This window comes from Fistularia commersonii, chromosome 36 (genome assembly GCF_037954325.1).
Source record: "Fistularia commersonii isolate RoL2024-O1a breed Wild chromosome 36, RoL_Fcom_v1.0, whole genome shotgun sequence".
NCBI lineage: Eukaryota > Metazoa > Chordata > Actinopteri > Syngnathiformes > Fistulariidae > Fistularia > Fistularia commersonii.
The window spans coordinates 2,634,941-2,659,039 of NC_141319.1; the positions used below are offsets into that span (position 1 = coordinate 2,634,941).

The window sequence follows — 24,099 nt, forward strand, 5'->3', positions numbered from 1 at the left end:
GTAGGTCGGCATTACGGAATGAATGAATCTTTCGTTCGTTCCATAAAGAAGGAAGAAAAAAAACATAAGGACGACAGCAGCAATGTATAATAGAGTATTTTATTGTATAACAATTGTAAAAAAAAAAGGGGTTTCTACTTCACGGATTTTTCCTATCACGGGTTCTTTTTGGAACGTAACCCCCACAAAAAAACAAGGGTATACTGTAATTCAAGAATACGAATGAACGTTTCAAACGCTTGTTCAAATGAAACGAGAAACATCGGAAAATTTAGTTCCTATTTAAGTTGCTAGGGGGCGCTCTGGGCAACCACGCTTATACGGTAACATGGCGGACTGATGAGAGCTCAATTTCAGGTTTTAGCAGCCACGGGCGGAGGGAACGGCACGGCTCTTTCGATCGGTGGGGAAACAAAAAGCACCGAAATCGTGTTGTCGATGTGCAGACATTACACCGGATATCAACTTCCGGAATCGGTAACGGTCGCTGAGTTCGGGACTCGATCTCGAGCGGTCAGATTGTAACGAACGGAGCTCAGTGCGAGTCCGCCCAGCGTCTGCCACCGAGGAAAATAACCTCCATTGACAACCAGGGGAGCTTTTAAATCTGCCGGCCCGGTGTGTGTTACTACTTTATTGGTAACAGGATTGATATGACAATAGTTTAATCGTGGTGTAAAAGATAAAAGCCTGCTACCTTGCTGTACTTCGCGTTAGCTAAAAGGTTTTAGCTCGATAGCTTGAAAGAGGATATGAGTCAATAACAATGATAGAGTCTGGAAGTTGTAAACAAATAGTAATGGTTTTTGCGAGTTCGTGTTGAAAAGATAAGCCGAAATCGCGTTTGATGATATATTGTGTAGGCAAATAGGTTAGTTTTTGTCTGTTGTTCACGGCATTTCTGGAACGAGGACGAAAGCTTAAACTGTCACAACACTGGATGAGGTTTGGTTGGCATCCTGATAGGACAACGCCATGTGACGAGATGTCGGTATAACTTTATGTATTGACTTCTCTTTACCACAATAATCATTTAGCAACATATTCACAATAACAGTTGAACACAAAGTTATATAAAGAAATAGTGAATGGAAATATTCATTATGGATAGCTGACTATAGAGAATTAAATCGAATTTGGCAGCCAGAGGCGACACAGCGTGAACATTTTGCTCAATTTTGAACTGAACTAATGTAGCAGTGTAACTGCAGCTGCGCAATGACGGCACAAACCGTGGGCTCCCCCATGTGACGTCATACCGTCAGGGTCCCCCCACATTAGCGTGTTTCCCCCTTTTGTCTTTGCAAATGTAGCTTTCCCTTCTTGATAAATTTCAAGATAGTTTTAGATGTGGAGAAAAATAAATAGTTCACACATTGACTTAAATAAGATATTCTGAACATATCATGATTATAATTAGGTTAGTATGAATGACATTTTGACAAAATATTATTTTGGTCATTTGTTTTTTGTCAATTCCTGGTCCTATTCTTGTTATAGCAAAAGTCACAGGACTCACTGAGCCGATGGATGACCCCGATCCTGCACAAGGTCAGTTTGTTTGAATAAACCAGGTAAATTCAGTTCTGAGTTTTATTATAGTATCAGCACAAAGTTTTTCACCAACATTTGAGTCACTGGCCAAGGATAGCAATAACATTTACACCTCTTTGGCTTGTTTTTCATCGCAAGTAAGATTTCCTACGTATTGCGAGTATGTAGCTCAGTGATAGTTTACAATTCAACATTTTTTGAAGTAGTTTTTCAATGCAACCTCATACTACCCTATGTGTGATGATGACATTGGTCACTTTGTAGGAAAAGAGACGCTGTCACAGCCGTCGCACGATTTACCTGCCAGTAACAAAGGACGCCAGCGGAAGAAAAACCCCAAATACTTTGATTATGACACCACTGATGGTCAGAGTGATCATGAACAAGAAAAGGCCATCTCTGGAGATGAAGAAAAATCTTTTAAAAAGTCCCCTGTGAGGAGGGGTAGGCCTAAGAGGACCAGGACATTGACCGAGGACAGAGGCCTGGAAGCGGACAGAGCCCCTCAGGAGCCTGAAGCAATCTCAGAAAAAACTCCTAAGAGGAGGGGCAGACCCAGAAGGTCACAGTCAAAAGGCAATCCTACCAGAAAAACTCCTGCTCAAAATGTTGACGTATCCCCACTATCAAAAACTACTCCTAAAAAGGTGGAGGCATCCCTGCCTCCAGCAGAGGGCTTGTCAGATGCGACGAAACAAGAAAATGGCACACAAAAGCCAAAGAGGAAGTATGTGAAGAAGCAGGTTGTCAAAGATACAATACCACTGTCCCCAAAGGAAATACAGGCTGAACCCAATGATGGGATCCAACCCTTGGGTCGGCGGCAAAGGGGGGCTGCTAAAGCGTGAGTCATGACACATCAGACAGTAGTTTTTGGAGATGTTACTCAAGGTTGTTTGTCGTATTTCAAATAATTACCAACTTCGTGCAAACAAATGTTTTCTTCTCAGGTGAAAATCAAGGGGAATCCCATATGTTAAAAACAAGGGATGTAACCTCTTGAGTCAGAGAGCAGCAGAGGGCACTGACTGCAAAAAGAATTATAATTGAATAATTGTCTGTGGTGGAACAACACACGTTATCAAAAATATGAACATCTGAATCATCTATATCCTCTTCTCATCCATGGTGATTATGGCCATGTCTGCAAAACAACAGAAATGCATGCTGAAGTATTTGAAGTAACAGTTACTGTCATGGTGGCTACAACCACTTCCTCACAACTCCACCTTTCATAATCCTGCTCCACGTCCTATGTAGTTTCTCTTTCTCTCTTTCAGCAGTTCATTCATATAAATTTCTAAAAAATGTTGCAGGGCCTTGAAATACCTGCAGGCTCTGGCAACCCAGGAGCTCAGCCATCAAGGCGATGAGGTCCAAGCCAACGGCGAAGTCGGAGAGGCAGAACCACACCCGGTGACAGAGCAGAAGACAGGTGAAGTGAAGTGCAGTACTTTTGAATAAAATAATGGAAAACACTGAGTCAGCAAAGAAGCAGTTAACTCAATGAGGAACACATACAAAAGAAAAAGAAGCAAAGCAAAAAAATGGTGAGATATAATCCTCCAATATACATAAGTGATTTTGGTATAATATTAATTTAGAATACCGGTTGTTGGTATATAATATTAAAGTAAATATCCATGTAGGGGGTTGATGGGCTATAATATAAATATAATTAAATATGATTAATTTCTCAGTATAGCCAATATTGCCTTTCAAATAATCCTTCAGAATGTGGAACAGTTTTACCGTGAAGCCCTAATTTAATAAGATTTGTTCCTTTCTTTCAAAAACTCGCTGGAGATGACCATCTGCCGGGAACTCTGAGGGGTGTTTTTGTAAAAACAACATCATTTTGGGAATTGATTGAAGGATCTGGTTGTTATTTTTACTTGAAGAGACAGGCAAAGCCTCCGCAATTTTTTTCGATGAGAAGAAACTGGTGTTTTCTGGACTTGTGATGATTTTTCCATGTCGTCAGGGGTTAAAATAACAAATTCAGTATCATTTATACTTTCAGATTAAATCAATAAAACTCTTGTTCAAAATATTTTAAATTTTTTTGTGAGGCATTTAGGCAGAATTATTAATTTTCTCTTCGATAAACAAGGACAATTTGCCTCGTTAGGAGTCCAAAAGAACAAACTGAAACAGTTTGCAGTATTGGCACCAACTGTTGATTGAAGTTGATTGTTTGTTTGACCCACAACTACACAAAATCTGCATAAAATATCTACGAAGTATAAACTTATAGGCAGGTAGATTAAAATCCTGATTTGATTAAAAAAATATTTATTATGATTTTGAACACCACTGAATGGACGCTTTGCAAATTTTAGCAAGGGCGATAATATTGATCGGCTCAGTAAAATCTGTTTCTCCACATTATTTTCTCTCGTGACATCAAGGACGAAAGAGAAAATGGCGCAAAAGCGACTCTGCGGAAGACGAAGAATTTGTTCCAGACAAAGAGGATGAAGAGGAAGTGGAGCAGATGGAAGATGAGGAGGCAGAAGAGGAGGAGGACCTAAGGGAAGAGATTTGGATGACTCGAAGAACTTCAAACATCAACAAGAATCATGTCAGTGGTTTCTCAACTCCCTGCTTTGTGTTATGAACTGTAAAATTATTTTCAATCGTAGTTGTAATGTTTTTGATCCATTTAACCAACTGCCTGGAGCTGTGGTCACCAGCCTTCTTCATCAGGAGGTAATCCATGATGTCATCACTGAAATGTGAGCTCTACCAGGAGAAATTAAAAAAAAGTGATTTAAAAAAAAAAAAAATCTGTAGACTTTTAGAATGCTAAAAAGAGATTCAAAGAGGTAAAGAAAGTATATTAATCGAATTATGTATAAATTTCAACATATATATTTTAGTTGTTTATGCCAATTTCTAAACATCTGCGAGTGTAAAACAAAGTAACTGTGAAAATCGCAAATCCCCATCAAGTATTTATTCTCCACAACCAAACTCCACTCAGAAAACATAATTTTAACTACTTACATTTTGTAACCAGAAATCACCACAAAGCAGGAAGCTAATTTGTCAAATGAGCTTGAAAGTTCAAATGTTCAGATAATCGCCTAAATTACACAGAAGTGACTGAAAGACCTTTGTCCTTCATGACAACAAACGTTTCACTTTTATCAAAATGTTAAATTTAACTTGGAGTAAAAGTCAAATTACCGTCTCTCCAGCAGGGGCGAATGTCCTCGTCGGGACTGCCGGTCAGCACCATGAGCGTAATCTGGGACGCCACCAACACGCACAAGAAATTGTGAGCAGACATTTTATTCTTATGGTTCACTGAATGGCAGCGCACTTTTCAGTGATCGTCATTAATTTTTTTATTTGATGTTTATAAAGATATATTGTAGTCCATTTTACTATAATGTGTACTGTGACCCGTGTGTCACTTTCTTCCCTGGTGTGCGTTTTCAGCCGGGAGGAGCACCTCAGCAGCTGGGTGTTCCCAGACTGGATTCCCTCCACCAGCGACTGGAAGCCTGTGCCACAGAGGTACTTTCCCTATTTTTACTGTAAAATTGTGGTGGTTGTTTCCTAATTGAGATTTATCTTCCTTTATAGTATCATCACTAGAAATATAATAATAGAAGCAATCTAGTTATTTGTTGTAAGATACCTGCGATAAATATATCAAACTAATAAAGTAATCTTTACATCATCATTTCATACTTTTTAAAATCTGAAAGGAGTTGCTTTAGTCTTAAAATTCAAATAAATACTTGTCTATTTTAGTGCAACATTCACATTTAATTTATTACTACTTATACTTTGGTCTTTTTAATATACTTGTTCTGTTGTGAAAGGGACTGCTATTCAAAATTTCACTGCACAGGGAAATGAAATCACAGAAAACAATCTTATGTGATTAAAAAAGTGGACATATTTGTTTTCTCTCACACTATTTATGTATTTCCACGTATATTTACCCTTACATAATTAATGCATTTTACATCACCACAATAATTACAAAAATATAACTGACTGCAGCTCAAGCTGCAAAAGACAGAGCTCTCAGAATCTCAGTGCTCAGTGAACCGATGAAAAAAATAACAGAAGTGTGTGTGTGTGTGTGTGTGTGTGATGTTTTTTTCAGTGAGCTGGAGAAATATGTACCTCAGGAGCTTCAGTCAGCAGGATTCAAGGTGGTGAGAGAAGGACTCAAACAGGAAAGCGTGCCTCCAGTAAGACTTGACAGGTGAGACTGTAGAAGAAAACCTCCACTGACTTTTAATTGATCACATTTTAGTTTTGATGGGCTGAGGAGGAAAGTTTCCACCTCAAAACTCAGAGTTGTGAGCTGTTATATTTGTTTTTTCTTAAAAGAATTGAATTTCAGGCCTGTAATCTCCTTCTGTCTTTGTTGTTTTTACTAGCTCTGGAGAACAAACAAAGATTTCATGTGTTTTTGAGAGTTTTTACATGCATGTTTATAAACATCTCACTTAACAACAGTTGTTGCTGAACTTAAATATAAAGATGACCATAAATCTGTTGCTGAAAAGTGGACAATCGACACTATGAAAGGACATTACAACAGTTACATTTAAGAGCGAACTTTCTTTCAATATAACCAACCAGATTCGATGCTTTGCCCCCCCACCCGGAACGCTGGGATATGTTCCTGAATGCCGGTGGGCCGGTCTGGGCTATGGATTGGTGTCCGACACCTGACGGCGCCCCGGCCTCCCAGTACCTGGCTGTGGCCTGCCACCAAGGGATGGACGACCGGCACTTTTTCCACAAGACCTACACCGGCTCGGGTCTGGTGCAGCTGTGGGACATGGGGAAGCTGGAGTACAATGTCAGGTACAGGGTTATGTGACCGGACGCGGTTCTGCATGTCTTCGGAGACTCCTATGTTCTCCCTCCTCTGCAGACCGGAGTCCAAGCCTGCCTTAGCGTATGGCCTTGCCCAGGAGAGAGGCTTCATCTGGCATCTGAAGTTCTGTCCATCTGGTGTCTGGGAGCTTCCAACCTGCAGCAGGGAGGTGGGCATCTGGAGTGTGTTTTTAGGTTTTGATGGCTTCAGATGGAATAAATCTGACTGAACGCTTTTATTTTACTGATCTTCTAAGGCTCCTTTCCTGCCCAGACTGGCTCTTCTCGCTGTGGCCACATCCACCTCTGTGGTCACCATCTACAGCCTGCCGCATCCGGATGCCCTGAATGCTGGACACGTCTCCGACCGTGGTAGGACTAACTTTTTGCACAAATTTACCAGTCAGGGGCTATTAAAACACATCACCATGGCATTAACAATAAAGTTATTAGTGTCAAAGCTTTCATTCGAAGTAAAAGCATGGCTTTTGGAGCAACCAATGATGGAATTAATTAGGTGTGAAATGCTGCAGTGGCTCCTATACTCAACAGGGGGCAGTATTGTCTTTATAAAGCTTGCACGTTGGATTCCAGGGAAGACAAAGGGGTCGTAAGGATGTTGGCAGCTCAGTGGTGATTACAGGGTCCTGATTAACAGTTAGCCTTTTCATGCCTCATACACATACACACACACACACACACACACACACACACACACACACAATGGCAAGCCATGCTGCAATGAATCACATACCATCCTTACTCCATATTTTTCATGGACAAGAATAAAAAGACACATTACTGCGGGGATTCATCGATCCACCTTTTTCTCTCAACCACTCTTCCACCATCCTTCATCCGTCACTCTGTTTCTCTCTGTCTCTGCCTCTCCATCTTTCTCTCTCACTCCATCTCCCTGTAACACTATGGGGAAAGACTGTTGGTCACAACTTATGACACAGTGGATAATGTACACTGTAGTTGCACCGTTATATTTATTTTCAGATTATTAACATACATACTTATATATGTTTATATGTTTATATATTTATGTATGCTTGTATGCTCTGTGAACAGATGTTCACAGCTTCAGAGCAGGGCAGTTTGTTCATGAGAGCAAGCTGGGCAACTATCTCCAAAGGGGGGGAATTTTTAAAATCACATCCTTCCACTACTACAGCTGTTCTGACCATTGTAGCTGCCTCTGAACATTTTGCCCAAAATGTGTGTTGTGGGGCTCTGCACGAAACCACCCTCTCTTAGTGTTTTCTCATAGACTCTCATGTGAAATGTTTTGTTTTTTTTTCCCCAAAAAACACAAAAAACAGGCAATACTGCTCAGACCAAAGAGGGGCATCACTTTTATCTACATTTGTCCCTCTTCATATCGCTGCTCACCTTTAGCGGCAATTTTATATTGCAACAATATTGAAGATATGTGGATACTATGGTATAAATGTATTTTTAAATATTTCTTGTTTCTATTGTTTATGTGGCAAAATAAGCATTTTCTAGAGTGGCAACCATCCCACAAGATGGTGGTCTGTACTCTGGGTTCTGATTGGCTCAGCGAAATTTGCATCATTCACTGCATTTCCTGCACATAGAATGGATTTAGCATCTCGCCTCATCAGTTTTGCATCGACATGCGCTCACTACTCACAGTGTACACTCTGCAGTGTTGTGTTTTTGTTTACTGTATATAATTACTGTATATAGGAAATGTTTCTAAGAGTATGGGAAAAGTTAATAGGAGTGTGGGAAAGTTTAATAAGAGTCTGGGAGGGCTCTACGTTTTAAAATATGTATAAATAATACAATTAAAGCTACTTTGTGGATTTTCGTTAATCGCGGCTGATTCTGGAGCGTAACCCCCCCCAGAGTACTGCTTCGGAGTATTAGAGCCATGGGTCTTCAGAACCTGACAGGGCCCCTGGTACGGACTGGACTAAGAAGTCCCCGTGACAGATAAATTCATGATTGTAGGGTATAAGATGTAGGCAGGAAAAGCGAATGTAGCATGATAAAGCCAAATGTTCGGCAAAGTATCCAGGGCCATCTGGACTCTGTGCTGAGTGGAGACACCTGTCCTTAGGTGGCAGAGACGTCGGACTGTCGGACACTTCCACCCAGACTGACAAACTGGATAATGGTAACCAACCAGACAGCCAGGCATATTGATTGACTGCCCTCATCTTCAACAGAAGACAGTGGTGATAGACTAATCAGTCAGTGGGGAAAGACTTACTAATCAGTAGTGATCGATTGATATTTGACAGCAACATCAGGTAGATGGAGAAGCTTGAAAAATATTAAGGACTGGGGGGGGTTAAGGAAATGATTGGAGTCCATGGAGTTGTGACCTTCAAAAATCAACATTTTTGGAAGTCCAAGTGTAGGGAATAGCCTGGTACTCCGCTATATGGCCAGTATCTGTAATAATGAGGAAGTTGCTGTGCCGGAAGCAGGGTAAGCCAAGAAACCAGAATTAGCAAGGTGGCCAAAAAATAAAAGATTGGAAACTGTTTAGAACAGCATCTCAAACTGCTATCTGTTTGAAAGTGTGTGTGTGTGTGTGTGTGTTTGTGTGTGTGTGTGTGTGTGTGTGTGTGTGTGTGTGTGTGTGTGTGTGTGGGCACGTGCGCAGTCTCGTATTTAATGCTCCAAATGTGTTTATATATAATGCTTGAGGGCCTATAAAACCACTTCATGCAGCATAGATAATGGTCGTAGTTAAGCATTGCACTAAAGTCTGTGCATGCACACACACATGAGCGTGCACACACACTCACACACATGCACACACTCAGCAGGCTGTCCAGGAGGACATTATGGATGGTGCAGCCCGTGGTCCGGTCTATTCAGACGACTGCGTCAGCTGCCTCTGGGGCTGCGCTGATAGAAAACTGTATGAAGCAGATTAATGGCCAGTTTATCTGCCACATCCATCATACACAGAAACCTGCTGTGTGTGTGTGTGTGTGTGTGTGTGTGTGTGTGTGTGTGTGTGTGTGTGTGTGTTAGTTCATCGCTGGAAAAATGCAGACTGATAATGTGATGAAGCAGGTTATTTGAGTGCACGTGCTTCTGAGTTAGAGGTTCATCTAGGATAAGGAATGTTGCTATTGCTGGCAGCGTGTTATGCTGCACAGGTCTTGCAGCAGAAGCCGATACATTTTTTTTAAGCATATAAAAAAAAAGATTCTTAGAGATGTCAAAAGTATTTGTTGCACAGAAACTCCAAATTAGCATTTCATTCCTTAGACGTTTTGGAGGACTGTTACAATCTTGGAATTAAGCTAATATTAACACACAATATTGTTAATATCTGTAATGATTAGCTGCATTGCTAAGGTCACTGTGAGGAAGACATTGGTTTAACATTAAGCACTTCTGTATAACATTATTAAGATGTTGGATGGATGTTACATTTTGGAACTTGAAGCTATTGACCTCTGAAGGGAGTCACCTTGTGTGGATGTTTACCTATGGAAAATGTATTTTGGTCACTAAACAGCTTGGAAATGCAACAGCATCAATGACAACCATCCCACAAAGGGGCACTGTGATTATTTTTCAGCTTTGTCCTTTGTGTTTCCTCTGATTTCAGCAGCCAAGGGCTGCAAACTGCCTCGGTCTGATTTAAGAGGAGCCCACGCTTGATGAAACACACAGAAACACACACAGCCTAGCATCTTACACTCCACTTGCCTTTGAAATTAAGAGGAGTCTCCACTGCTGCACCCATATATAGCTTGACATTTTTTTTTTTTTTTTTGCACGGTATTTATGGTACTGAGTTTCCATTTCATTTTGTACGTAAAGGCCATAAGGTTTGGTTTCCACCCCTCACCACCTCAAAAGAACCTTGTGGTCACTGGAAGGTTCCACCTGAGAATTTAAACACATACACACACACACTGACAGAGTTAAAATGGTTTATTCATGGTTTTTCCAACAAAGGGGTGATTCCTTTTTTTTATCTCATTTTTGTTTCTTTCTTTCAGTTTTCAGCCTTTGGTAATTTGAGTTGATTAGATGACGGAGGAGACAGGAGGTGTTTTGCCATGGTATGATTTAATAACTTTCTAACTTCAAAAATATATGGTTGAAAAATATATTTCAATCAGAATGATTTAGATTAAGTAGTATACAAATAAAGAAATGTTTATTTATAATTTATGATATACGATTTGTATATTTATATATTATAATAAATGAAAGCAAATGTGAACAACATAGTGGCAGTGCAGTGGTTAACACTCAACTGAAAGCAATACACACACACACACGATATGGAGAATGCTTAGTGGCATTGGTATAATTTATATACAGCTTTATATACAGCACCGCTCGGCATCAGACAAGGATCTATAATTGAAATGACAAAGAAGATGCATCACCAAGCTGGTTGTTAGTGTTGGACGCTATGAATTTTAGGCAGAGGAGCTGACGCCTCCTTCCTCCCTGTGCTGTCAATCATCCCGTGGCGGGGGGGGGGGGTTCATGCGGAGGTTAACATGCGTTACTGTGTTTTAGATTTTTTTTTTCTTCAGCAACATTAATCATTGGTATACCACTGTTTTTGATAAATAGCAGCTTAATTATGGCCATCTGCAGGAGGCCTATCTGAAAAAGAATTATGAAAAAGAATGTTTTCATGTCTGTGTACAGAGCTGAAATACACTTTCACATCAGCGCATCAGTTGATCACTTTCCGGTCCAGGGTCAACTGAGTTTTAAATGTGATAAGTCTCGGAACCTGCTGACTCTCGAAATATTTGATAAAATTAAAATGATGGTATTGTTACAAAAATAATATCCAACTAAACGTGTTGATATTTGTAAAACATGAATTGATAGCTCAGGCTGAATGGTTAAACCTCCTGTTAGGCTCTTTTTTTTTAGCGCCGTATAAATCAGGAAACCCTGTTATAAAAAGTGTTTTTCCTAGCAGGTGTTCTGTAAATCAGGCCGGGAATGATGGAATAATAAGTGTATAGGCTTGTGTGGCTCAGAGGATGAAAAACTTTTGATAAATAAAATTCACAGGGTCATTCTTCTTTTTTGAATCACGTACATGTTTTATGTTTTTTAGTTGGTTTTTTTTTGGCGGCCTAGTGTTGGTGGTGGTGTTTTTTTGTTTTTTTTTTGTCATTTTAACTGATGTTTGAATTGCATTACCTACCGATTCCATGCAGATTTTTGATGATTTTTTTTTTTATATTTTTCTGTAGTTTATCACGATTTTGCAAATAAATGTATTAATTTTTTTTTCTTCTGACTTTTAAACTTGTCCAAAAGCCAGCTGTGAATTGAATTTTACTTGGAGAAGAGGACCTTGATATTGGGAGTAAAAAGATCTATCATAGTTGTCAACATTTGGGAAAGAATAAATACTACAATATGTTGTACTCATGGGTTTGTTAATAGAAAGATATCTATTCAACCAGAGAGCAGCAGGAATAAGCAGGAAGGTCTTCATGGAGTTGTGTGTCCTCCCTGTTCCTGTGTAGTTCGTCTTAAGGTTCTCCTTTCTCCCACTCAAAAGGTTTGATGAAACGGTGATTTGTTTTATCTTTCTATATGTGGCCCTGTGATTGACAGATGGCAGGTTCGACCCAGCCTCTCGCCTCAATGGCAGCTGGGATTGGCTCCGGCCTGTGTGCAAGGAGAGCAGTATAAATGATGCATGAATGAATCAATGTCTACCCAAACCTAGTTTTTTAGGTTTGGAATGAATGGAGCAAAACCAGATGTTTAGAGAAATCAGCTGAAGTCTGATACTAGCTACGCTGAAAAATCCTTTAAGTTGTGAAAAGCAGAGGCTCTCGGCAACCCTAATGTTGTCACGCACCTTTTTGCTTTGTCATTTAACTTTCAAATGGTTGAATTTGATTTAGCAGGGGGCGGGGGCGTATTAATCAGGCATTGCAGGTGACGGGTTGATGGAGTGAGAGACTCCTCCATTGATTCAACATCTGCGCCTCAAACAGCCTTTTATAAAGTTTTAATTATGTGTGGATTTGTCATCTCTCAATAACAGCAGTGGTTTTGGTGGCAGAATAACACAAGTGCTAATTTTAAGTTATATTTCTCCACCTAACCTTGAACACAATTCTTAAAGAAACCTTTTAAAGAAACCTGTTAATTTGCAACTGTGTTCTAGCATCATTTTGAAATCACTTGAATATACATGCAATATTTTTTGTTAATACTACGGCACAATAATAATACGGCAGCCTACTGCTCATGGTTCATCCATGATAGGTTAATTGCACAGAATGAATTTCCCCACGAGGGATTAATAAAGGATAAATTATTATTATTAATCGTCTTTGGAACCGCATATTCCTGGTTTGATTTCCGGTTCCTCCTAGTGTGTCCAAGTATTTTTGAGCAAAACACTGAACCCTTAACTGCTCTGCTGACGGATGGCAGCCAACAGCTCATGGTTCATCCATGATGGGTTCACCCTAACCCTAACCCAGAGAACAATTTTCCCACATTCCCCACAAGGAATTAATAAAGAATAAATAATCATTATGATTATTTTTTCTTATTCCACAATTTTTGTAGAAGTGTTTTGCCTCACCTTTGGTAATTATCAATAACATATTCCCTATTTTCTGTTTTGTTTACCTGGTTTAATGGAGAATAGATGAAAATGAAAAATACTTTGTAAAATAAGTCACAGCGTGAATTTCATTTTGTTTTATTTAGAATTACTACTAAAGCCGATATCATATCATGGATTCATCAATACTGTTCTTGACATGACATGACACTGCTGAACCGTTGTGTGTCCCAGCATGTTCTTGAGATCATTTCAGAAGAAAGCTTTTTTTAAAGATAAACCTAAACCAAGACATTCAGCAATATTGAGTTTTTTAGCAGTTGCTGGATTTTATACGAACAGCTGTGAAATGCTCTCATGAATAACTCCTGAATATAACTGTAATCATTTGTATTTGTTGTAACAATATGTTATCCAAATGCTAACTGTGATTCATCTTTCCACCAGCAGGGGGAGTCAGCGAGCGTTTGCCCATTTACACGGTGGGTTTGTTTCTCGTGTTCTCTCTCTCTCTCTCTCTCTCTCTCTCTCTCTCTCTCTCTCTCTCTCTCTCTCGATCTGTTTTGTCTTATTTCAAACTCATATTTTTAAAATTTTAAGTTTGACGAAATGTGAAAATGTGGTACCCCAAGAAGTCAATTACCAGCAGTTCAAACTGGCACTTACTCAGATTAACTATGAGGCCATGGTCTCCTAAACAACTGCAAATTTGTGTCAGGTGCTCTTTGTGCTCATCAGCCGACGGGCTGGCCACCAGAATGTCACTGAGATAGAAAAACACAAACCGAGTTCGTGCAGCACTGAGTCCATGAGCCCCTGGAAGGTCTAAGTGGCTCCTTTCAAACCGAAAGGCATACGCAGAAATTCGAAAAGCCCAAATGGGGTGATCACCGCAGTCTTGAGCACGTCTTTCGTGCACACTGGCACCTGTTATAACCTTGCACCAGGTCCACCTTGGAAAAGATGGTGGCGCCTGACAGCTGCACGGAAAAATCCTGAATGTGGGTGATAGGGTAGTGGTCGTTCACGGTGATGTTGTTTTACCTGCGAAAGTCGCTGCAAGAGTGCCACGGGCACCATGTGAAGCTGGGAGGCTGTTGGACCGCCTCATGATCCCCTGAAACTCCATGGTGGCAAACTCCTCTTTAGCAGTTGCTAGCTTGACTGTGTCAAGGGGCCGCACCCACGCAAAAACAGGAGGCCCCACTTTAGGGATGACATGCTCCATACCCGTGTTTAGTTGACACACGGAAAAAGGCGGGCGTCGTTAGCGACGGAAGTTCTGCTAGCAAATGTTGAAAAACATCCCCTGATGCTAAAATGCTAGCGAGAGCATTCAAAGTTTTTGGCTAACAAATTTGGCATTTGCCACCTACTGTTCCACCACGGCCCGAACTGCAATGCTACAACCTCATGCTTTTGATGGCTAACCGCATGGTAGCTAGCAGGACGCAGTCGGTCTCCACTGCCAGACCTCTCCTCTGGCAGTCACCAGTGGCAAGACACCGGGAGGTAGCCAAGGCAGTTCGCTCTGGAGGTGTGGAGTGGATGTGAGGAAAAAAGAAAGCTCCTTCCTCTGATCTGTAGAGCAAGGTTTATGTAATCTTTGTCAGCCGGTTCGTCATACAGGTTATAACGCAGAAGGCGAACACCAGGAGAATTGTTATAAGCATTCATGTCTAATCAAGTCCAGATACAGGGTGTTTACAAGCATTTAGTCAAGATGATGAACAGTCCCCACATTTCCTGACAGGTCTTACACAAAGTGATGTGCAAGTTTGTGTTTGTTTTCTCTGCAGGTGGAAGAAGTGGTGACACTAAAGCTGGGCTCGCTGAAGTGTCCTCGCCAAGAGAAGAGCGGACAGGTCCTGGCGATGGACTGGCTGCCTGAGAAGCCCCACAACATCATGGCGTTGGGATTCTACGACGGTCAGACCCCCCCACCCCCGCCTGCACTGTGTGTGTGTGTGTGTGTATGTGTGTGTGTGTGTGTGTGTTTCCCGGTCCCCAGCGGGAGAAAATGACTTACTGTATGTGCTCTGACGCCCCGGGTCTCCCAGGAATTGTCGGCCTGTGGGATTTGACCACCAAGTCGTCGCTGCTCCGAGTGCGAGACCCACACCAGTCTCTCAGCCTGCTGCCATACAAATGCTTCCTGGCTCATGACCACGCTGTGCGAGCCCTTTCCTTCTGTCCAGCAAGCAGGTACGAAAGAAATGGAACAATTTGAGAAAAACACCCATCCATGGTCTGCAGTGGTTGATTAATCCCTGCTCTGTGTCTCTCAGGCACCTGCTGGTGACGGCAGGAGAGGACCGATTCCTGAAGACCTGGGATCTGAGGAGGCTTTACGAGCCAATCACTGTCCAAAAACGCAACCTTGTCAACGAAATCTACTGGCCGCTGAATTCACCGGGGCTCCTGTGGGCCCAGGAGGTCACCTATGCCACGTGAGATTGGGACTAATGTCAGAAAATAGGGGTGGTTGAGGGATTTATCACAGCTTTGGCCAAATAAGTCTCTTTTCAAAATAAGACTTCTACACCCTCGTGTCCCTAACACTGAATGTTATTCCTGATGTTATAGGGCTCTAAGAGAGGCTCGTTTTGTTTTTGATTTCGTTTATTTATTTATTTATATTAGAAATGGCTCCCATGGAATCCACTACTTTGACCACCACATGCGCTCCTTCTTCGCTGCACCCAGAATGGCAACGCTGTGGGTATGTAGGATTCTTTCCCTCCCGCTTCCATTCTTTATTCTTTACTGACCGTTACCACAGCAATATCTCAAAATGTCAGCAAGGCAAAAAAAGTAAATTACACTATTTGTTATGCATGTATGCATATAGCATGTATTCATTTTATTTAACATCCAGCACAGTAAATAGGGGTAAATTTCAGTTTTCCTTTGTGTGTGTGTGTGTGTGTTTCAGTCAATCTCCTGCTCTGATTGGCTGAACAGCATGGTGACATCAGACATGGTGGGTGAAGTCATCCTTCTGGTGCTGCCCGAGCTGAGCTCCAGCCCTCAGTACATCAAACGGGCCTCAGAGCGACGCTTTGTAAGTTTCCTGTCTGGTGACCTTTCCTACATTCTAGTCTGACAGGGCAGCTTCCTGCCTGCTCTACCTGGACAATTAAATCTATCATCATATCTTAGTTGCATAAAATTGTGGAAAAAAAAATGGTTGGCCACCATTGTTGTTTACATCGCTCTCTGGGTAGTGATGTCACAAGGTTGTCATAGGCTCGGTCCAGATCATTTTATGCAGCTGTGCAAAAACATGTCATCTGTGCAATGCTTCCCATTTGGAACCGAGAGAGACGTGAGCAAGGAGGATAACACTCAAGACAGAAGTTCAAATGAGCTTGAAAGCGAGCAAAGATGCGAAGAGGCAATACTTGGCAATAGTCACCTGTGTGCGTGCAGCAACTGTGTTGCTATGCTAACAGAGAGAGAGAGTGTTTTATATCATTGGTTGTTTACTGTAGATGCTACTTCTGCAGTAGCGGGTTGTTGATATCCTTATAGGAGAACATCCAGGACCTTCTGTATGCTTGTCATACAGAAAGCTGTTGGCACGTTGTTTGGCTGTAGTGACCGTTTAACACTAGCAGCACCCATGGGCTCTTTCAGTAACTTAACCCAGATAAATGCATCGAATACATCCAGAGAGAAATGGCCAACTGCACGGGCTGGTCTGTGAGCATCGACTCATGAAACATACTCGATCCAAGCTTCGAGTTTGAGACTTGAAATATTCTCACTTCCTACACTGCTGCTTCACAGACCTGTGAGTGTATAGCTTCTCTTTAAAAAAAAACAAAGAAAAGTGAGAAAAGGATAGGGTTTTTACATCCTGAAGTCACATAACACATCTCACCTGAAGTATTAGATTGCTAACAGCCAATGTTCTGAATGTTACCATGTGGCAAGCCTGAGGATTTTTGATATGAAAGACCATGTGTTTTGCCAAATAGGTTATTGACCAGCTAATCTCTCTGGCTGTTGTGATCACAACTGGTGTGTCTAACGCCTCCCGACAGCCTGTCTACTTCTCCTCCCTCGTGCCTTACAATGAGGATGAAGAGGAAGACAAGGAGGTCAAAGAAGCAGAGGAGGGAGGGGAACCATCAGAGAAAAAGAATGAAGAAAATGGAGATGATGGGGATCGAAGCGTGAGGCCTTCACTGTATCGGACATACAGGGATTCAGTGAGGAGGTTTTACCTTCATCATGACGACATGGACGTGGTGAGTTTGGACTTCAGCACTGATCTGAGATCTTTATTAAACATTTCACAAACGTCAAAAGCAGGTTGTTTTTTTATCCTGTTCAGTTAAATTAAGAAGAAAAACCTTTCACCAGACAGTGATCATCTGGTCTTCATCATCTGATCATTATCATGCTACCGATTTTAAGTCAGAAAGAAAGATTCATCTGACTTGTTTCACAATTTTGGACGTTTCCTAAGCAAAACAAGGTATAAATGAATTAACAGAATTTGAAAATAATGACTTTGTGTGTGTGTGTGTGTGTGTGTGTGTGTGTGTGTGCGTGTCTGGTGCTCATATTCATATCATATTCAGAATGAAAATAGATCAGCTAAAATGAAAACAAGCAAATTGAGAAATAAAGCTACCCTCACATCAGAAGAAAAGATTTGAAAAAAAGACTATCATCTCAAAGCTTTAGAGTTTTAAAGGAATACCCAGATACCAAGAAGTTATTGTCCCATTTGATCAATATTTGTACCAGCTAAATAAAAAACAATAATAAAATCTATTAACATGTCTTAGTTTGCATAAAATTATAAAAAAAAAACTTGTCGGCCACCATTGTTGTTTACATCACAACGCTGTCTGGGTAGTGATGTCACAAGGTTGTCATGGGCTCGGTCCAGATCATTTTATGCAGCTGTGCAAAAACATGTCATCTGTGTAATACCTCCCATTTGGAACCGGGAGAGACGTGATCAAGGAGGATAACGCTGAAGACAGAAGTTCAAATGAGCTTCAAAGTGAAGGCAAACAGAGACGCAAAGAGGCAAGACTTGGCAAAAGTCACCGGTGTGCTATGCTAACAGAGAGAGATGGCGTCTGTTGTAAGGAGCTCTACTTTTTGTCATTGGCTGTCCACAGCAGACTTACAGCCCGCTGTGCTGAATGACCGGCTGAGATGTCAGTTTCCCCCGTTACCGTATCGGGGCCCAGTTTTTATCAGATGCTACTTCTGCAGGTTACTGATATCCTTGTAGGAGAACATCCAATGTCTCCTCCCTGTGGTGTTTCTTGGAGCGGGCTTTCACTTGTTTCCCAAGGACCTTTTGTATGCTTCTGAAAGAAAACTGCAGGCACGCTGTTTGCTTCAGTGTTCGTTTAAAACTAGCAGCGCCCTTGAGAGAAGCGGCAAGAACACCGCAGTGGATCCTTGGGAAGTTGTGTTCATTCACAAGCAATTTCCCAATCCTTTCTTTTCTTGTTCCTTGGAAAGCTGTGTAGACTAGCCTCAGTCCCTTTACTTCCCCAGGACTGGAAATTCCACCCAAAATTGCAAAATTGCCCACCATGCAATGTTTTCCCCGTTAATTTGCAGTCCAGCGCTTTTCCTTCTCCACTCAGTCGTGATATGTTGATTTTTGACATTGTCCAAGCCAAGCTGTTCTGCCCACAATTCCACTATCCAGTCCCCCTTCTGGATGGCCCACACTGATGGGACGTCCTTCGCCGTTCCCATTCATCCATACTGCCAACAAATACCCCTCTGTTGATTGTTTGTCTATGATGTTTCCTTTTTCCCATTTTGTAAGTGCTCATCCTATTGGTTGTTTATCGTATTATGTCAATATAAAGACTGAAAAACTTGAAATATGTTCAATATTGTCAGGAGTGAGCTGTGACACCAGTACAACTCGTTTTTTAGTCTGCAACTGAGAAAATCGTTTATTATAATTATTATGCTGAATGATGTGCTGCTTTTGGAAAAAATGCCACGTTATCTTTCACAAACACCGGATTCATTTTCACCTACAAGATTCATCTCCCACCTGCACCGCTTCCCATTTTTCTTATGTTTTTGTGTAACAATAACAATAATGATGATGAAAATAATGATAAATTCCTTCTGACGTGCAGCGAAGTTTTGCTAAGAGCGAGAAGCGTCCTCTGTGGAAACGCATGAAAGAGACAGAAGGGAAGATGAAGATTAACATGGATGAGCTGCCACTGGCTGCACTGCATAAGGTATGCACACACACACACACACACACACTCCAGAGAAGCTATATGAGGTGAGAGGAAGGGGATCCTCCTCTGATGCCGTCTATAAACACACTGAGCCTAATGATGTGTAAAATGAGAAAAACGTCGCCGTCAGTGAGATGAGGATCAGCGAGGCATGTGTGTCTGGCGCCATCTCAGGGTGTGTGTGTTTACAAGTGGAGGGGGAACATCCAGTTGAGATGATGAACGGGCGATGTTCTCCTATGAATTTCTTTGGACCAAAAAATAAATAAATATGACTCCTCAGTGAAAGGAAGAAATACTAACAAACTGTATTTTCTTTTTTCCCCTGAACTACTGTCCTTCCTGTTGATTCAGTTTGATTCTGAAAAACAATATCTATTATCAGGTAAATGAGGTTTGTGAAATTGATTAATACTGAAATGTTGGCAATTTGAGTTGAAATGATCTGAAATTTGGCAATTATTTATATAAAAACTTATCTTAACCTCCCGAGATATGAAGTCAAATTCAAGGGGAAAAACCATGGAAACTGGGTGAGACTGGGGTCAAGGGACAAGATTTAATCCACTGGGATGAAAAATTTAAGGGGGGCAGGTTTTCAAGAGGACCCTTTAGGATTTTAACGGATTTTCTAGGCCGGCAGTGACGGTGTCCTGGGATTCCTTCGCTTTCAGGTCCGTTTCAGCCCCAACTTGAGCAGCCACACGTGGTTGGCGTCCGGAGGCCAGACGGGGCTGGTGAGACTCCACTGCCTTCAGAGTCTGAACGATAGCCAGGTGCAGACCATGGTACAGCAGAGCCAGGACCAGTTTGCTGCCCTGCACCTCAAGAAACAGGAGGTCCTGACCGAAACCGACCCACTATAGCACCGGCTTGTACAAACCTCCTTAGAAAAAAAAAAACAACATAATATATGTTTTAACTTCCTGTCATCACTTACGATCATTTACTCCTTGTTTGGGTGTTTGGACAGAAGTCTGCGACCTTCTGAAGACTAGCGCAGTCAAAACTCATGTAATTAGCACTCCTGTTACAAAATATCAATCACAACCATAGAAATTAATAGATTTTTTTTCTTAAATGACGTTTAATGACGTTCCAGAAGCTTTTTCAGGCCGACAGAAAAAGTGCAGTAAATTAAGAGCAAAACTATCTGCAAGGCCTTAAAACAGTTATCATATACGTAATATGTAACATCCAGACTGGTGGCGGGACCAGCAGGAAGTAACCTATGTCGCTATTCGCCCACTGACTGTTAACATGATTTATAGACTGTCCAATAGAGATGTGTGTTACATCTGTAAGTCCCACCCATCAAGAGCATATTTCGCAACAAAATTCAGCATTTATCTGGCTTCTAGTAAAAAAAAAAAAATATCACCAATTTGATGGTACTTTTGGTCTGATTTTTTTTTTCTTTTCGTTACATCAAAAACCATGCGGCATTGAAAGGGTTCAAAAAAAAAATCAGTTTTCTTTTGTATAAATTCTCAGATACCCAACTGATGAAACTTATAAAACCCAACACTATTATAATCCAGGACTAATAGATTAAGATTGCAGGGGTTTAAAGGATGGTAACGGAACAGAATAACAAGCAGCACTATTCTGGGGTGAAAGGGTTGTAACTTCCTGTTCGTTAGAAAAGCCTAAGCGGCTTGGATTCATCCATGGAACTCATATTGGCAGACATTTCTCCACCGTGACCGACCATCTGTCCTCAATCGTGTGCGTGATCGCACTGAGGGACGGAGCTTAGCAATATATCCACCTTTGTTACAATCATCATCCTCACATGTTCTGCAGTGTCTTGGCTCAGTCTCCAAGAACCAGGCTGATTCAAATCCACCGGTTTCCATTGTGCTGCTGTCAACAGACTTTAAGACTGGAGCTTTAAGCTGAAAGACTTCACTGTGTTTAATCACATTTTTCACATTTCTGTCAGTATTTTTTATTAATTTGTTTTCAAATATGCCCAATAACTCAGGCTGCAGCTGCAGGGAAATACTTGAAATCCTTCATCTTGACTGTTGGATGTAATGCTTCTAAATGTTGAATTTCATAAATATATATCTATACATTTTTTTTAACATTTGCTTCATTATGTCATCACTTCTTAATCTAATTTATTGTTTTGTCCACTTATAGACAGACTAATCAATCTCTAGTTTGTAAAATAATGGAATATATTATTCCCTCTTAGTTCAATTAGGGCTCGATAACTTGATTATATTTCCTCTCTTTATGTACAGAATTCTTTGATTTCTGTTTCTGATGAGGATGATGATGAAAGATGCAGCGACCCACCGATCCAGATTCCCTGTCTTTGAAACGTCTTGCTGATTCAAACGAAACTTTCCATCAACTTTGCTTAAATCTAAAATCCCAGGAGAATCTTAACGCTTAGAGTCGGCAGGTTCTGGTCACCAACCGGCGGGTCAGTGTGTCTCTTAAATCCATGAGTGGTCACGTCATCTTCAGAATGATTCACAACGACATTGTCTGCAGTGAATGTTCTTTTATTTTTGCTTGTTTCTGACATGTTACCCTTCAATTCATATTTTTGTAATAAAGTAATAATAAAGGTGACATTCAAATCATGAAATCTTTGCTGCTTTTGCGTTGGATTGTTTTAAGTTCTTTGACGATTTGAGATTTCTGGACATTGAGCGAACACGGTTAAAGCGAGAGACGCAACTCCATCGCACATCACTCTCTGCAGGCACCAGGCCGTCTGACCAGGAATATGCAAACAAATAGTTCAAAACACAGGAGGCATTTTTAAGATGATATAAACTTTATTGATCCCCAAATTCCCATCCCACCTGCAGGGCATACCCACTAACAAAACTGAGCATCAAACCATCAATTTCCAGTTTCAGATTCATAAGTCTATCTGACATTCTTTTCACCCCTAGAACATTCCTAACAAACTCCTCCTTCAAGATAATTCCTACTCCATTTCCCTTCTTGTCAGTACCATAATAGTACAACTTAAAGCTGCTCCTAAGCTTCTAGCCTTACTACCTTTCCACCTGGTCTCTTGGACATACAGTATATCCACCTTCCTTCTCTGCATCTTGTCGACCAACTCTACCTTTTCCTGTCATAGTCCGATATTCAAAGTCCTTACTCTCAGTCCCAGCCTCTTTCCTTTCCTCCTCGCTCATTGCTTCCAAATATGCCCTCCTCCTCTTCTTTTTCGACCCACAGTAGTCCAATTTCCATTATGCAGCCTCAGGGCAGCACTGGCCGTGTCTCTCCAAGCCTGCCTTGGGGGGGCACTGAGCAGTGTCTCCCTGTGCCGGTCCCAAGCCCGGATAAATGCAGAGGGTTGCGTCAGGAAGGGCATCTGGCGTAAAACTTTTGCCAAAACCAAACATGCGAGTCAACCATAAGCATATCATACCAGATTGGTCGTGGACCAGGTTAACAGCGACCGCCATTGGTACTGATGACCTACAGGGTACTAATGGAAATTGGGCTGCAGTGGGTTGAAGAACAAGAACAAGAAGAAGAGGAGGAGTGCGTGTTCGGAAGGAGAGAGAGAGGAGGAAAGGAAAGAGCCTGGGACTTAGAATAGGGACTTTGAATATCGGGACTATGTTTTGTTAGTGGCTATGCCCTGCAGGTGGGATGTGATTTAGAGGAGAAGTTCTGGAATGAGCTAGATGGAGAGATGCAGAATATCCCCAGAGATAAGAGAATGGTAATTTGGGCAGACTTCAAATGGCATGTTGTTGCAAGTAATAGAGGGGATGAAGAAGTGATGGGCAGATATGGTATACAGGATAGGAATACAGAGGGACAGATGATGGTAGATTATGCAAAAAGGATGGAAATGGTTATAGTGAACACTTTTTTCCAGAAAAAACAGGAACATAGGGTAACTTATAAGAGCGGAGGTAGGAGCACGCAGGTAGACTACATCTTGTATGGACAAGGTAACCTGAAAGAGATCAGTGACTGCAAAGTACTTGTAGGTGAGAGTGTAGCCAGACAGCATAGGATGGTGGTTTGTAGGATAACTCTGGTGACAAGGAAGATGAAGAGGACACAGGCAGAGCAGAGGACAAAGTGGTGGAAGCTGAAAAGGGAGGAGTGTTGTATGGTTTTCAGGGAGGAGTTGAGAAAGGGTCTGGGTAGTCAGGGAGAGCTTCAAGATGAATGGACAACTACAGCTAGTGCTTTCAGGGAGACAGGAAGGAGAGTACTTGGTGTGTCATCTGGAAGGAAAGTAGATAAGGAGACTTGGTGGTGGAATGAGGAAGTGCAGGAATATATACATAGAAAACGGTTAGCAAAGAAGAAGTGGGATACTGAGAGGACTGAAGAGAGCAGACAGGAGTACAGGGAGATACAATGTAAGGTAAAGATAGAGGTAGCAAAGGCAAAACAAAGGGCGTACGGTGACTTGTATGCTTGGTTGGATAGTAAGGAGGGTGAGAATGATCTATACAGGTTGGCGAAACAGAGAGATAATGATGGAAAGGATGCACAACAGGTCCGGGTGATTGAGGATAGAGAGGGAAATGTATTGACAGATGCTAGAAGAGTGATGGGAAGATGGAAAGAGTACTTTGAAGAGCTGATGAATTGGGAAAATGAGAGAGAGGCAAGGGTAGAAGAGATGACTATTATAGACTACAAAGTAGCACAAATTAGTAAAAGTGAAGAAGGCATTGAAGAGGATGAAGAGTGGAAAAGCAGTTGGTCCTGATGATATACCTGTGGAGGTGTGGAAGTGTCTAGGAGAGGCAGCGGTTAGATTTTCTGACTAGATTATTCAACAGGATCCTAGAGAGTGAGAAGATGCCTGAAGAATGGAGACGAAGTGTGATGGTACCTATTCTTAAGAATAAAGGGGAT

At 41.4% G+C, this 24,099-nt stretch overlaps 1 protein-coding gene across 5 annotated transcripts; it reads left to right on the forward strand.

Annotated features, from left to right (window-relative positions):
• Positions 1-316: 316 nt before the first annotated feature.
• gtf3c2 (general transcription factor IIIC, polypeptide 2, beta) lies at positions 317-21,814 on the forward strand. Of its 5 annotated transcripts, none has more exons than XM_086143324.1 (20): positions 317-403; positions 1,501-1,551; positions 1,819-2,398; positions 2,871-2,989; positions 3,966-4,138; positions 4,758-4,837; positions 5,002-5,079; positions 5,681-5,782; positions 6,166-6,393; positions 6,464-6,575; positions 6,663-6,777; positions 13,430-13,464; positions 14,782-14,911; positions 15,043-15,187; positions 15,271-15,432; positions 15,626-15,704; positions 15,918-16,046; positions 17,032-17,238; positions 19,120-19,227; positions 19,905-21,814. In XM_086143324.1, exons 1-20 carry the CDS (start codon positions 340-342, stop codon positions 20,094-20,096), a joined length of 2,889 nt encoding a protein of 962 aa, XP_085999450.1. In that variant the 5' UTR covers positions 317-339; the 3' UTR covers positions 20,097-21,814. The 5 variants fall into 5 exon arrangements, with proteins under 5 accessions (XP_085999450.1, XP_085999451.1, XP_085999453.1 ...); XM_086143325.1 differs by having other exon boundaries at positions 13,433-13,464; XM_086143327.1 differs by having other exon boundaries at positions 6,663-6,774; positions 13,433-13,464.
• The last annotated feature ends 2,285 nt before the right edge of the window (positions 21,815-24,099 follow it).